Source organism: Emys orbicularis, chromosome 5 (assembly GCF_028017835.1).
Source record: "Emys orbicularis isolate rEmyOrb1 chromosome 5, rEmyOrb1.hap1, whole genome shotgun sequence".
Lineage (NCBI taxonomy): Eukaryota > Metazoa > Chordata > Testudines > Emydidae > Emys > Emys orbicularis.
In genome coordinates, this window is record NC_088687.1 from 92,272,149 (window position 1) to 92,286,236 (window position 14,088).

General features: G+C 38.4%; 1 protein-coding gene across 1 annotated transcript in view; it reads right to left on the reverse strand.

Annotated features, from left to right (window-relative positions):
- CEP135 (centrosomal protein 135) overlaps positions 1–14,088 on the reverse strand; it is a 96,163-nt gene that overhangs the window by 59,003 nt on the left and 23,072 nt on the right. Inside the window, exons 7-12 of the mRNA XM_065405725.1 lie at positions 7,991–8,119; positions 4,959–5,174; positions 3,981–4,046; positions 2,237–2,387; positions 1,366–1,559; positions 200–343 (exon numbers count right to left, since the gene is read on the reverse strand). Of these exons, the coding sequence (XP_065261797.1) occupies positions 200–343; positions 1,366–1,559; positions 2,237–2,387; positions 3,981–4,046; positions 4,959–5,174; positions 7,991–8,119 (900 nt within the window). The remainder of the gene's footprint in view (positions 1–199; positions 344–1,365; positions 1,560–2,236; positions 2,388–3,980; positions 4,047–4,958; positions 5,175–7,990; positions 8,120–14,088) is intronic.

Here is a 14,088-nt window from a genome sequence, read left to right on the forward strand (position 1 = left end):
TTAACAAATAATTCTAAATTTGCAATCCTATTACAGTAGTTACAGCTTGTTATATCTTGGTTGGTCTAAGCTCCCAGGATCCCACCACGCTGAGCCCCCAAGTCCCTCAATCCCTGCTTTTTTTTAAATTAATAAACAGTACTACAAAGTGTTAGTCAATTAATTTAATGGCAACTAGATCACGCCCTTAATTTCTTACCTGTTCATAAAGGACATTTAATTTGTCTCTTTCTGCAGTCAGTAATTTGACATTGGATTGAATTTCTATCATGTGTTTTTCAAATCTATCCAACATAGATTGTAGTTCATCTCTTTCCCTTGTGATCAACCTCACATCTTCACTCTGCAAAGTAAATCAGAAAATACTAAATATGTACTTAATATAGAACATTATTAGTAACATCTGTAAAATATATATTTCTAGGCAAAAGTCAGCAAAATGGAGCCCCAATCCTGATCTGGTTTCTATGCTTTACTGTAAATAAACAAGGAACAGTTTTTCCAAAACCTGACAAAACACGTAGGGTATGTCTATGCAGCAATTAGACACCTGCAGCTGGCTCATGCCAACTGACTCAGGGTAAGAGGCTCAGGTTAAAGGGCTGTTTAACAGTGGTGTAGATGTTCGGGCTCGGGCTGCAGTCCAAGTCCTAATGTCTACACTGCAATTAGACAGCCCCTTAGGCCAAGCCCAAATCATCTGGCAGAGGCCAGCTGTGGATTTTTAATTGTTGTATAGATACTTACGTGTTAGGGTACCTTAGATACCCAGATAGACATACCCTTAGATCTCTCTTGCTTCTTTCCTCTTAAATTTGAAATAGAAATCTTTTTCTACAGATTGAGCAATAATGGAAGACTTGAAAAATGTCAACAGTAAAAGAAGGTTTCAGAGTAGCAGCCATGTTAGTCTGTATCCCCAAAAAGAACAGGAGTCCTTGTGGCACCTTAGAGACTAACAAATTTATTTGGGCATAAGCTTTTGTGGGCTAAAACCTACTTCATCAGATGCATGGAGTGAAAAATACAGTAAGCAGTATATATATTACAGCACATGAAAAGATGGGAGTTGCCTTACCAAGTGGGGGGTCAGTGCTAACAAGGCCAATTCAATCAAGGTGGAAGTGGCCTATTCTCAACAGTTGACAAGAAGGTGTGAGTATCAAAAGAGGGAAAATTATTATTATGGTTCACAGTTACTTATGATTCATGTTGCGAATATAATTTAAAAAGATAATTAGGGTAAATAATTTTCTGCAGTTAATATTTAGATTATATTTGATCACTTCTTGAATGGAACTAATATATTTCCAGCAACAGATCTGCATTGCTTTTTCCACCATTCGTTGATAAAGGGGGAGTTACCTTTTCTGGAGACCTACGGCATGGGCTAGCTCTTCGTTTTATCATCTTTTGAAGATATTCTAGCTCTCTTTTATAGTAATCCCTGTCTTCTTCTAAAGTCTTCACAAATGCATCTAGTCGAGAAGGTGACTTGTCTCCAAAAGCTATACCATATTCTAACCTCATTCTCTCTACTTCTAAGACAAGTTCTCGTTCTGCAGAGGAAAGCAAGAAATAACAAAACTAGCGTATCTATGAATAAGAGACTATTTTAAGGAATGCACACTCAAGTTACAATAACAATTACCAAATATTACAACAAAATCTGATCGTGAAGATAGAATACATTTTCTTATTGACAAAACTAGAGAGTTAACTGTATTTGCCTAATATAAGAGTAAAAAGTTTTAGAAGTATTTCTAATATATTGCAGCTAGAAAGGTATGCAACAAAATCTCACATACAGAGACACACACACAAAAAATAAAATAAACAGAACAGTAGCCACAGTCAGTATACTGCAGTTCCATAACAATTTATTTTGCATTAACAATTAGAGTATACTATTCAGGACAGACATGCATCATCTACAGGGTTAATAAGATTAGCACAAATAAAGCCTAAAATCACTATAGAAAGTATGTACACCCCTCACGCAGAAAAAAATGCAACTCTACAGCTAAATTATATCATGCATGCACAGTTTCAGTGCTGGAATATTTTGATGGAAAACCTTAAGCCTTCATACAATTATTTTTATTCCAAATATAACAGGATCCTGATTTAGTGTTATTTCTACTTACGGATAAATATATTTAAGATTTTATCTTAAAAAAACACAACAAATATACAATAAAGATATATTTAAGGGAATCAATATTTAAACATTTACCTATAATTTCAAAGTTTTCAACTTTTTCTGAAAGCATTTGTTTCTCTTGCTCAAGCTGGTTTAACAATAGTTCAAAATTTTGTTTTTCATCTGCTTTTCCAAAGAGTTCATCAGCCAGCCTCTCTTTTTCTCTCCGACATGAACATAGCTCCTGAAACAAAAGTACTGAAAAAGTTAGTAGATTCCTAAAAATGTCACTAAATAAAAATTAAGCAAAGTATTTTAAATAAAATAATTTAACATTTTATTAACTTTCTAATTATGATCAGATGGTGCTACTGTTTAACCAACCCCATGTACAAAATTTTAAATGTTAATGAATATGTATTGTTTTGGTGCCAATTTTTTTACTATAATCAAGTGTAAAGTAAAAATACATTATGCTATTATTATGCATTCAGAACTCTGCAGTCAGCAATGAAACTAAGGCCTTGTCTACACTACGGGAGGAGATTGATCTAAGTTACGCAACTTCAGCTGCGTGAATAATATAGCTGAAGTCGATGTATTTAGATCTATTTACCGCGGGGTCTACACTACGCAATGTCGACTGGAGACGGTCTCCCGTCAACTCCCCTTGCGCTTCTCATTCAGGTGGAATACAGGAGTGGACGGGAGAGCGATCGGCGGTTGATTTAGCGGGTCCCGCTAAATCGACCGCTGATTCATTGATCGCCGCACGTCGAACTCCCAGTAAGTGTAGACAAGCCTTAAGAAGAATCAGGTCAGTTTCATTCTGCTGCTATAAGAGGGAAAAATAATTTAAAAAATAAGTGGAGAGGAACAAGCAAAGGAAAGAAAATATGACTAAAGCAAGAGATTTTAGTAAGCAGGTCTGATCAAACAGTATTTCATAAATATAAAATATTTGATTAATTTAATTGGCATTAGTTAAATAATTTGTATGACAATATTTTGTTGTATTCAACCAGTTCTGTATCTGCTCAAATACTATTTGGTGCATATTTTTTCTATTATTAGATCATCCTACTAATTGAATGCTTTTTTAAAAGCATATTTTATATAAAGTTGATTTTATACAATACTTAAACAGTGCCACTACATGATGTGTTGTTTTAAACTACAGGAGACAGGCTTTAAAGGACATGGGGACACAGGTATTTTTCATCTGGACTGTTAAACTTTGTCTCCAACCTAGCAAGTGCTGGGTAAAAAGTTGGAAGTCCTGATTAAGAGGTTGAGCAGTTTCTATATGAAGAAAATTCTCTGAAATGTCCTACTTGGGTGTGGTGAAAATAATTATACCATTACAAATTAAGGACTGTGACATTGGGGAAGGAGAAATGATACCCGGGAAAACTCAAGGAAAAGATTGTACTTTACACAGAAAAGTCTTTTGTAATACAACATGTAGAAACAAATACAAAAAGAAAACTACAATGCTTAACCAAACCGTTTGTCTACAGAATTGTTTTCTTTAGTTTATTCAAATTTATAACAAAATGATAGGATGGCTCATTCAGCTTTTTAACTTTGGAATCTACTCTCTAAGCTATTTTATTAAAGTTCTTAAATATTATAGAAGATATTCATGCCGATATACATTTTCTGTTTTAAAAAAGCTAACCGATCTTTTCATTCCTGTAAATTAAACAATTTATCTCATAAGGATGAATGCATGTTAAAACATTCTATACAAGATATGATAAACAGAAAAAAAGAAATCACAACTTAATTGGAGTTACCTGAAGAAACCTCAATTTGAAAAGGTTGTTTTACTTACTGACTTAAGTCTTGTTATTGTTTCTTCAAGATCCTGTATTTCACTATGTTTTCTTTTAATTTCTTTCTATTAATCAAAGTTAACATATATTAATAAAAATTAAGTATTCAAAATTATAATAATTCCTTTAAAATCAAATACCCCTGAGATTATATACAAAATATTTTTGTGAGAAATATACAATTTACTTAGAAAGTGATTTCTACTTTGCTAAATTCTAAGTACATGTACACAGTAAAGTGCAACGTAAGCTGAACTTAATACCTAAGAATTTACTAGTCATCACTTACTTGATCGAGAGCTTAATATCCATGCTATTTATTGAATAAAGCACAGAAGTACTGAAAATGTCTAAAATTTGCTGCACACAGACTTATATTCCTCTTAGAACATAGCGATTAAATGAGCTATTGCTTGATTCCTCAGAGCAGAACCCTCCAAACCCAATTATCATTGTTAGAAAGATCTATCTTGTCCCAGGAGTTCTTGGTCTCAGGATTTTTTTTTTATTATTATTTTTTAAACCAGTCTTCTTCCTTCTAGAAGCTAACTACTCTTTAAATAACTGTCTTGCCTAAAATAGTAAAGTGACAAAATAAGAGAAATAAACTCTCTTCCATTAGCATGCACGCTGGTCTATTTTGTGCATTTTCCTGCTCATTCTTAATAGAACAGAGAACAAAATCTTAAACACAAAGCACCAAGAGAGAAACCCAAACCAATTTTTATGGTACTTTATAGTACTATACAAAGCTTTGTGATGCCATAGTAACAAAAATATATATTTAATCAAGGTGTAAGGATAGTCACACCTTTCAATGAGAAATTCTATACAACATTCTAAGTACATTTCATAAAGTTTTGATCTGTAGTAGGAAAATAATCCTTGTATCCTTTAAATGCAGATTCAACTCCTCTGACTTGAATGGGAGTTGGATCAGATCCATAACAACATAGCAAATTACAGTACTTGCTTACCTTAGCTTCCCCAATTTCCTTATCTGCAGTCTCAAGCACAATTTCTTTGTGTCTTTCCAACTGCTGTGCCAAATGGTCTATCTCACTCAGTTCTTGGCATAGTTCTTCATTTTTATTGCTTAAATGAACCACTTCACTAGTGACATTTTGTTTGGTGTCCAAAAGGTCTTGTATGCGATTTTCAAGCTCTCTGTTTGTTTGCTGAAGATATTCAACCTATGATGTATTTATAATTCAAACAGTAATATTAAATACAAAATTGTCAAATACTATTAAAGAAGATAGTAGAATACCTCTTCCACTGCTTCTGAATCACTATACCTGCTTTACACATTAAAAACAAACATCTCTCCTTGTAAAAAATTGCCGTTTTTCCTATTCTTAAAATGTAATAAAAGTTAACATAAAAAAAAAAAAAGATTAACATGGAGTTAAGGTTGTAGACACTCAGCAGTGCCTTGAGCTCCTTGTACCCTACCAGAACACGAATTTAATTCCCAGATCCCAAATGCCGAGAAACCAAGAAGTGTGGAGTTAAGACCCACTATCACCTTTAAAAGAAGCTTAGGGCTAGTCTACACTAGAAGCGCTACATCAGCACAGCTGCAGTGATGCAGCTGCGCCACTATAGCGCGTCTGGTGAAGACGCTCTATGGTGACAGGAGAGAGCTCTCCCATCGGCATAATAAATCCACTTCCATGAGAGATGGTAGCTATGTTGGCTGGAAAATCTCTCCTGCCTACATAGCACTGCCCACACCGGCGCTTAGGTCAGTATAACTTATGTCGCTCACACCCCTGAGCGACGTAAATGCTAGTGTAGACCTGACCTTAGTATTGTAATAAAAAGCACAAACATCAGAAAACTGGGAAGTGCATAGTCAAGCTAAGGGAGCTGGAGTATTGAGGTTGCAAGCCTGCATCATTCCTGAAGGACATTAATGGGTGAGCATCCATGTCTCCACATATTCACCCCTACCACAGCCTTGGGGGCATTAATGGATGGAGAATCTATGTCCCTCACAAGTCCCCACTTGCTCTCCTCTCCCCATTCCTACTATGTACCTTGACAACCCCAATACCTTTCCCCCCACCCAAGGTACTGAGGGGGATATCACTACCTCCACATTCCTGACCTCCTTGAATTTCCACCCATGTCACCTGTAGCCTAGGGAAGGAGTTTGCCTACCTGGAGAAAAAGGATGGGCCAGCCTGGGACTCTTGAGACCCAGTTTCGATTCGCTGCTCTGCCCTTGACTTCCTGTGTGCATGACCTTGGGCAAACCACTTTGGGTATATCTACACTTGGAGATAGGGGTGTGATTCCTAGCTTGAGGAGACAGACTTGCACTCATCAGGCTAGCATACTAAAAACAGAGTGTAGCCATGGCAACATGAGCTGTGGGAAGGGCTAGCTTCCCAGAGTATGTATGTAGGGTCTCCAATGGGCAAGTATTCAGGGTGGCTAGCCCATCGTGCTGCCACAGCATTTTTAGCATACTCTCTCAATGAGGGCTAGCATGAGTATGTCTCCTCAGGCTAGGAACCACACCCCATCTCAAAGTTGAAACATACCCTTAGTCTCTCTGTGCCTCAGTTCCATATCTGTAAACTGGGATAATGATACTTCTATTGTTCACAAGGATGTTGTGAGAATAAATAAAACAAACATTCTGAGGTGCTCAGATATTACAGTAATGGGGGCCATATAAGCTAACTAGATACACAGTTATCAGCAGTGCTTGCTCTAATAAGTCCCAGAGACTCATTAGACAAGCATTGCTAGTAGCTAGGGAAATGCGTTCCGTGGACCACTGGAGACATGAGGGGTGGGGGGTAGTAAAGGGGAGTAGCAGTACAAGGGGAACAAAGCATGACCCATTGGTTCCCTTTATGTTATGGGGAACTAGAGTATCAGGGAACACAGCAGAAATGGGGGGAGGGGATTAAATGGGGATATGTATATCCCTATATAGATGCTCTCATTCATTTCCCCAGACTTAGGGGGCTCCCTCGCTACAGGAGTCCTATAAAGCAGGAGCTGCAATCTCCACTCCATATTATCTCACTGTGCTATTACATTATGAATACGGGAAAATAATGCAACTTAAGACAAAATAAATGCTTCCTTTTAAGAGGTCTAGTGCTGTGTTCGTTTTACCCCTCAGTACCATTTTAAAAAATAAGTACAAAGGGTTTATAAAATTGACTTCAATGAGACAACACACATGAGAAAAATTACCCACCTTCATGAGTGTTTGCAGGATTTCAGCCTAAATTACTCACTTCATTAATTCTGATCTTCAGTTAAACAATGTAAGCAATTTTCTACTTTTTAAACACATTTATTTTCAATTTTGGAATCTCAATTTTTCAGCATTCTTTAACAGTTACTATTTAAAGTTGCTAATTTTAATTTTAAAGTTTTTCTTGAGATACTTATTTCTACTTCCCAGTCAGAATTGCCTTTGCAGATTAATACTCCTGATACACATGCTATGAACATGTGAACGTTTAGGGGGAATTGCATAGCTCAAAGGCACCACTTTTCCAGATTCTCTGACCCTATGATGCCAAAGACGCAAGTGTATATGCAAAGACAATGTAGTTGAAGAATCAGAGTTAATTGTAAGTAACTTCTCTTTTCAGTGCACAGTTTCAGTCCCTCACACACAGAAAAAATATAAAGGACCGAACAAAAACTTTACTGTTTTCAAATTAGTCCAAACATCATACAGAAAGTTTACAGTTTGAACATAACAAAATGAAAGTTTCTAAACACAGATGTCTTACCAAAATTTTTAGTAAGAAACTGAGACCTTTGGGTTATAAACTGAAACTATTCTAAACATAAACATTAAGTCATTTAAAAATAAACTGGTAACAAAAGACATGATGCAATTTTAAATTAAGCATCTTAAGCTGAGCTTGTTTCTAACATAAAACATACTTTTTAAAAAGAGGAGCTACAAGTCATTTATAGGTTGCTAGTATTTCTAAATTTGACAAACGAATGTGCATAAATGTGTTACCTGCAAATTTAAATGGGCAATAAGCTTCTCGTTACTTTTACTTCTGGATTCCAAAGATATAACATCATGAGAGCGACCACCATCCAGTGCTAGTACTAGACGTTCTATCTCTCTATCTCTCAGTTCAACCTTTAGGGAGAAAATATTTATTCCTTTCAAGTGCTTAGTTATCTCCTAGCCAGCCTTAGAAAACCTCTACTATATTTGTATACATTAAACAGATTGAATTCAAAGTTGCTAGCCATTTGTTTGTCACAATAATAATAAATATATAACTGGATGACATACTGTAAGAGGAAATCTGAAAATTTAAAATCTCTAGAACATTAAAGGCAGTGGCCTAGCTGGGAAAACGCCACTGCTTACTTTATTATATTTATCGCTTTTAAGTTGAAAATATTCAATATTTTAAAAGAATATTCCCCCCTCCACCATTTTGTTCATCCCCATTTAAATTTATGTATTTATTTTTGGTAACAATACAAGAAAAACGACAGAGTGGTTTGTGTTCATTTAAAATGAAAAGAAATGAATCTGAGGTAAAAATTAAATTTGAGAAGTTGCTTGAAAAAAATATCCCGTCCAAATACATATCTTTAAAAGAGTAAATAATAGGCACAAAAAGGGAATAGAAAGCACATATGCAAAGTACAGCAAAGGCACAGATCTTAGAAATTCAAGAACGCAAAATGCAAAATACAAAATACATACATGTTTTCAAAATCCAAAGCATGAGTTCAATCATGTCTTCATTACTAATGGTTATTATGATTGACATGTATAAATTGACAAAAAAAGTGTTTTTCAAGTGTACTCCCAATGTTAAATGTTTTCCCCAAGCACAAGCACATTCTCATTAAAAAAAGTAAAGAAGCTTACTAAACAGATTCAAAAGTGAAACATCTAAGTATTGACAGGTTAGTAGTAACTATTACTATTAGTAACTAATTAGCCTCTTAGAGTTGGTAGGGCAACTCCCACCTTTTCATGTTCTCTGTATGTGTGTATATATATCACCTTACTATATGTTCCATTCTATGCATCCGATGAAGTGGGCTGTAGCCCACGAAAGCTTATGCTCAAATAAATTTGTTAGTATCTAAGTATTGGTATTCCATAATGTGGCTTATTGATGTGCCAATGTGCTTTCTCAGGCACACTACCATACTGCCAGCTAACACATACAAAGGGTACCTTTAACCAATACTTTGCATCAAATATGCTACATCAGTCAATTGTAAGCAGCATTGCTTAAACCAACAAGGAGTCTGGTTGTTTTTGTAGATACAGACTAACATGGCTACCCCCTGATACTTGATTGCTTAAACCAGTAGTTCTCAACCAGGGGTACACATACCTCTGGGGGTATCCAGCGGTCTTCCAGAGGGTACATCAATTCATCTAGATATTTGCATACTTTTACAACAAGCTACATAAAAGGCACTAGCAAAGTCAGTACAAACTAAAATTTCATACAGTGACTTGTTTATACTGCTCTATACGCTGAAATTAAAGTACAAAATTTATATTCCAAACTATTTATTTTATAATTATATGGAAAAATGAGAAAGTAAGCAATTTTTCAGTAATAGTGTGCTGTGACACTTTTATATTTCTATGGCTGATTTTGTAAGCAAATAGTTTTTAAGTGAGGTGAAACTTGGGGTACGCAAGAGAAATCTGACTCCTGAAAGGGCCAGGGTACAATAGTCTGGAAAGATTGAGAGCCACTGGCTTTAACCGAATGAGGAATATTTTATGCATGAGTGCAAGTTATCAAAATTGCAGCCACACAACAGGCATAAACAGATTACAGTAATATATTGCTTATTTGGATAATGAAGGATTTTTGTCACCTCTAATATCCTGCACATTCCTTAGGGGGAAAAAAGAGGTTATAATTTGATTGTGTCAGGTGGCCAAGTCAATGATTCAGAAAATGGCAACAAGCTTCCTAACGTCACTGATGCATTACTTCTGGTGCTCCTGTAGGTACTATCCATTTTGTTTTATAGATATCCAGATTTGCTTGTCTCAGAGGAAAATGCATTAAGATCAGAGTTTAGAAATTATTTTAAAACCAGAAAATATCAAAAGGATTTTACTTTGTAAAGGTCCGACTTAACACTGTTCTTTCCTTCCTTCCTTCCTTCCTTCTACCCAATCTGATATTGGAAACTGATGTTTCCAAAGCTATTTGGGAAGAATCTCTGGTATCTCAGCTTGGATTAACAGAAGAACAGAATTTCAATATGAAAAGATTTCAAGATGCCCAGTACTTTGTTCTAAACTAAACAGTAACATGCATTCAAATTTCAACAAAGAATTTTATACAATCTTACCAGAACAAAAATAAAGTAAGGGGTAAGATCATTTGAATTACCGACCTTGTCTTGAATATTTTGAAAAGCAAACTAGGAAGGAAGAAAAATGCTGTGGCAAAGAGAAGATGGGACTTTGACATGGGATAGTCTCATGTTTGGTGCACTGGTATGAAAAGGCCACAGTTGATGTGACTGGATGCAATACTCATCTAAGGACTGGAAAAAGACCAGAATTCCTGGTCAGGCCCCTATGCAGGCAGGCAGGCAATGTACAGGAAATCCAAACCAAAGACAGCTACATCTCTAACTCTCCAGACGACTAGCCTGGAAGGTTGGAACAGCAAAAGAAAATCAACTGCTGGGACTCAGACAAGACCAACCAAAAGCACTGGGAAGTACCTGGTTATAAGGAGTGGCAAGAAATCCAGATATATACTCAATAGGAAAAAAGACTGTTTTCAGAGAGATTTTGAAACAGCTGCTTTTGAAACAGCCATGAATTGGTGTACCTTTGCAATGGAAGGGAGTTATTTTATCTGTTTAAGCTGCATTGTGCTCAAAGGAAAGACAACTAAGGGGCTGGGTTGGCTGGATCATGGTCTGGGCAGGAGGTGAAGGAAGTGGTTGTGGGAAAGGCAGTGGAGATTTCGGTTCCTGGATCTTTTGCCTGCCTTGTTTGTTTACGGCCTAAGGCTAGAGCTCTCAATACAGGGGAGAAAAGAGCTCACCATCACCTCCTTAGTACTAAGTACTGTCACAGGTTATATTTGTTTGTGACCCACAAGAAAATTCAAATTAAAAACACTTGCCTACAAGAATCTCCTGAGAACAAGCAACCAACAATTGTAGATTGAAACTTCTATTTCCTCTATCACTACCTTTAAATCACTGACAAAGAAGGTCTCTGGAGAAGCTGGATACAGTTTTGCTAGCATTTCATCACAGACTGAAAATACCTCGGTTTCAGCTGGTGATAACCCTGAATAACCCTTAATGGAGTTTATCAGGGAAGTTAAATTGGATAAAGTATCAGAAAAAGTGTCAGACTCCAGTGTGATGTTTCTATCATTTATGACTGTATGCAATGACAGCCTTTGCATTTTGGGAAGGGCCTCAGAAACAATTTTGCTATTACTCTCCCACACCAGTAATCACATCACACTATTGCACAGGACTGGCATTAGAATTTTTGAAAGGACCATTAGAATGACTTTGGTATCCCTCTCTCCAAATTTTCAGGCTAACATCAAACTTCTCCGCTGTGGTAGAACTGAAGACCAGCTATCAGAGGGGTAGCCGTATTAGTCTGGATCTGTAAAAAGCAACAGAGTCTCCTGTGGCACCTTTAAGACTAACAGATGTATTGGAGCATAAGCTTTCGTGGGTGAATGCATCCGACGAAGTGAATGCATCCAGACTAACATGGCTACCCCTCTGATACTTGACACCATGCAAGGCACTGCATTTAGCCGTATGGAATGGAAATCTATCAACCTCATGAAGAAACTTGCACAAGTACAGACACATGCATCCGACGAAGTGGGCATTCACCCACGAAAGCTTATGCTTCAATACATCTGTTAGTCTTAAAGGTGCCACAGGACTCTCTGTTGCTTTTTGAAGACCAGATGATTATGATGGATAATGTGCATAGTGAGTATTTAAAAACATATATTAAGGGACAATTCTCCATATATTGTAGGGACTCGGGCTGCTAGGGCTCTCATTCACAAAGACTGGATACATACAGAGTAGGTGTTTTTCTCTGTCTTTTTTCCAATTTAACTAGAAAACCCCAACTAGTCAACAATATTAATGTAACAATCACTCAAAATCCCATCATTTTCCCTAAAAATATTCAATCTCCAGGGAAGCACAATACATAACATTCATTAACCTAAAATCTGTGCTTTTCTTGCTTCTTCCCTTTCCTTATTAGTTCTTTACTTTCATCTACACACCATTTTGTTCTCATTTCTATCTTTGATCATTCTCTGTTTGGAAGGCAACATCTATCTTCCTCTTTTTCACATTTGCTCCCATTTTGCTGTCCACTGCCTTATTTCTTCCTGGGTTACACTGTCTCTACCACCCTCTCTAGAACCCAAGTATTCTCATCTCTGTCCTACATATTCCACCATGTTATCCACTGTCTCTTCAAGGTCCTCCCTCAGCTCCCTTTCTAATATTATACACGGCACTTAAGAGGTGCTTTTCAAACAAGTGATAATCACATGACTATCATTGTGGGGAAGGTTAGGATTATTACCTACATTTTACAAGCAGAGAAATTGAGGCAGAAAGCAAGTCAGTGTGGAATACAAACTTCCCCTGCTCCAAGACCCAAGCATAAATGACTAGATCTAGGTATCTCACACTAATGAGATATTTCTCGTGGCCTGAGGTCACTCTGACTCCTTAACAGAAGAGTTGGCTTAGCACAGGGGCGGGCAAACTTTTTGGCCTGAGGGCCACATCGGGTTTCCGAAATTGTATGGTTGGCCGGTTAGGGGAGGCTGTGCCTCCCCAAACAACCAGGAGTGGCCAGGCCCCCGCCCCCTTCTCGCCCCCTGACGGCCTCCCCAGGACTCCTGCCCCATCCACCCCCCCCCCCACCGCTCCATCCACCCTCCCCCTGCTCTCTGTTCCCTGACCACCCCCGGACCTCCCGCCCCGACTGCCCCCCACTGCCCCATCCAACCCCTCCTCTCATTCCTGACTGCCCCCCCAGTACCCCTGCCCCCATTCAACCCCCCTGTTCCCTGCCCTCTGACCGCCCCGACCCCTATCCACACCCCCGCCCCCTGACCACCACCCCAAACTCCCCTGCCCTCTATCCAACCCCCCTACTCTCTGCCCCCTTACCGCACTGCCTGGAGCACAGGTGGCTGGCAGCGCTACAGCCACGCCACCCAGAGCACCAGGACAGGCAGCCGCACCACCCGGCTGGAGCCAGCCATGCCACTGCGCAACACAGAGCACCGGGTCAGGCCGCGGCTCTACAGCTGCGCTGCCCGGCAAGAGCTCGCAGCTCCGCCACCCAGAGCATTGTGTCGGCAGCACAGTGAGCTGAGGCTGTGGGGGAGGGGCAACAGCAGGTGAGGGGCCGGGGGCTAGCCTCCCGGGCCAGGAGCTTAGGGGCCGGGCAGGAGGGTCCCGCGGGCCGGATGTGGCCCGTGAGCCGTAGTTTGCCCACCTTTGGCTTAGCAGCAGACAGCTGAAAGGCAGCTTTCAGCAGCCCTAGAACAACAGACCTTACCCTCCCTTCAGAGCTACAAAATTATCTGGGGATCTCCCCCACTAAAAATTAAAGCAGGCATAGCTGTGGGTTTCATGAATCACAAAGATCAGCTGTGGGTAGCTGTTTGGTGGGTTATAAACAGCACAAGAATTTTTTTGGGTGGAGGAGGGGAAACAGTGACAAAATCAGCCCTAGCAAGCTATTTTAACTGGTTTACATTCACAAGGCTTTCTCTGAAAAAAGGCTTTGTGGGGGAGGGAAAGAGAAAAAGAGAGAAGGAATCGAGGCTAGTGGTGGGGGGAACAAGGTCACATGTTTTCTCACTGTCAGAGAAAACATGGTGAAGGTAGAACTCCAAGAAAAGATTTAAATTTACCCTAAAAAATTAGCAAGAATTCATCAGTTTTAAAAGAAATCCACTTTTGGATGAGAAAACTAAAATCTTAATAACCAAGACCCAATTTAAGTAGAGTAGTAGATGTTATTAAACTATTTGGTTTCAAAATATTTGTAATTTTAAGTCTGCACATATA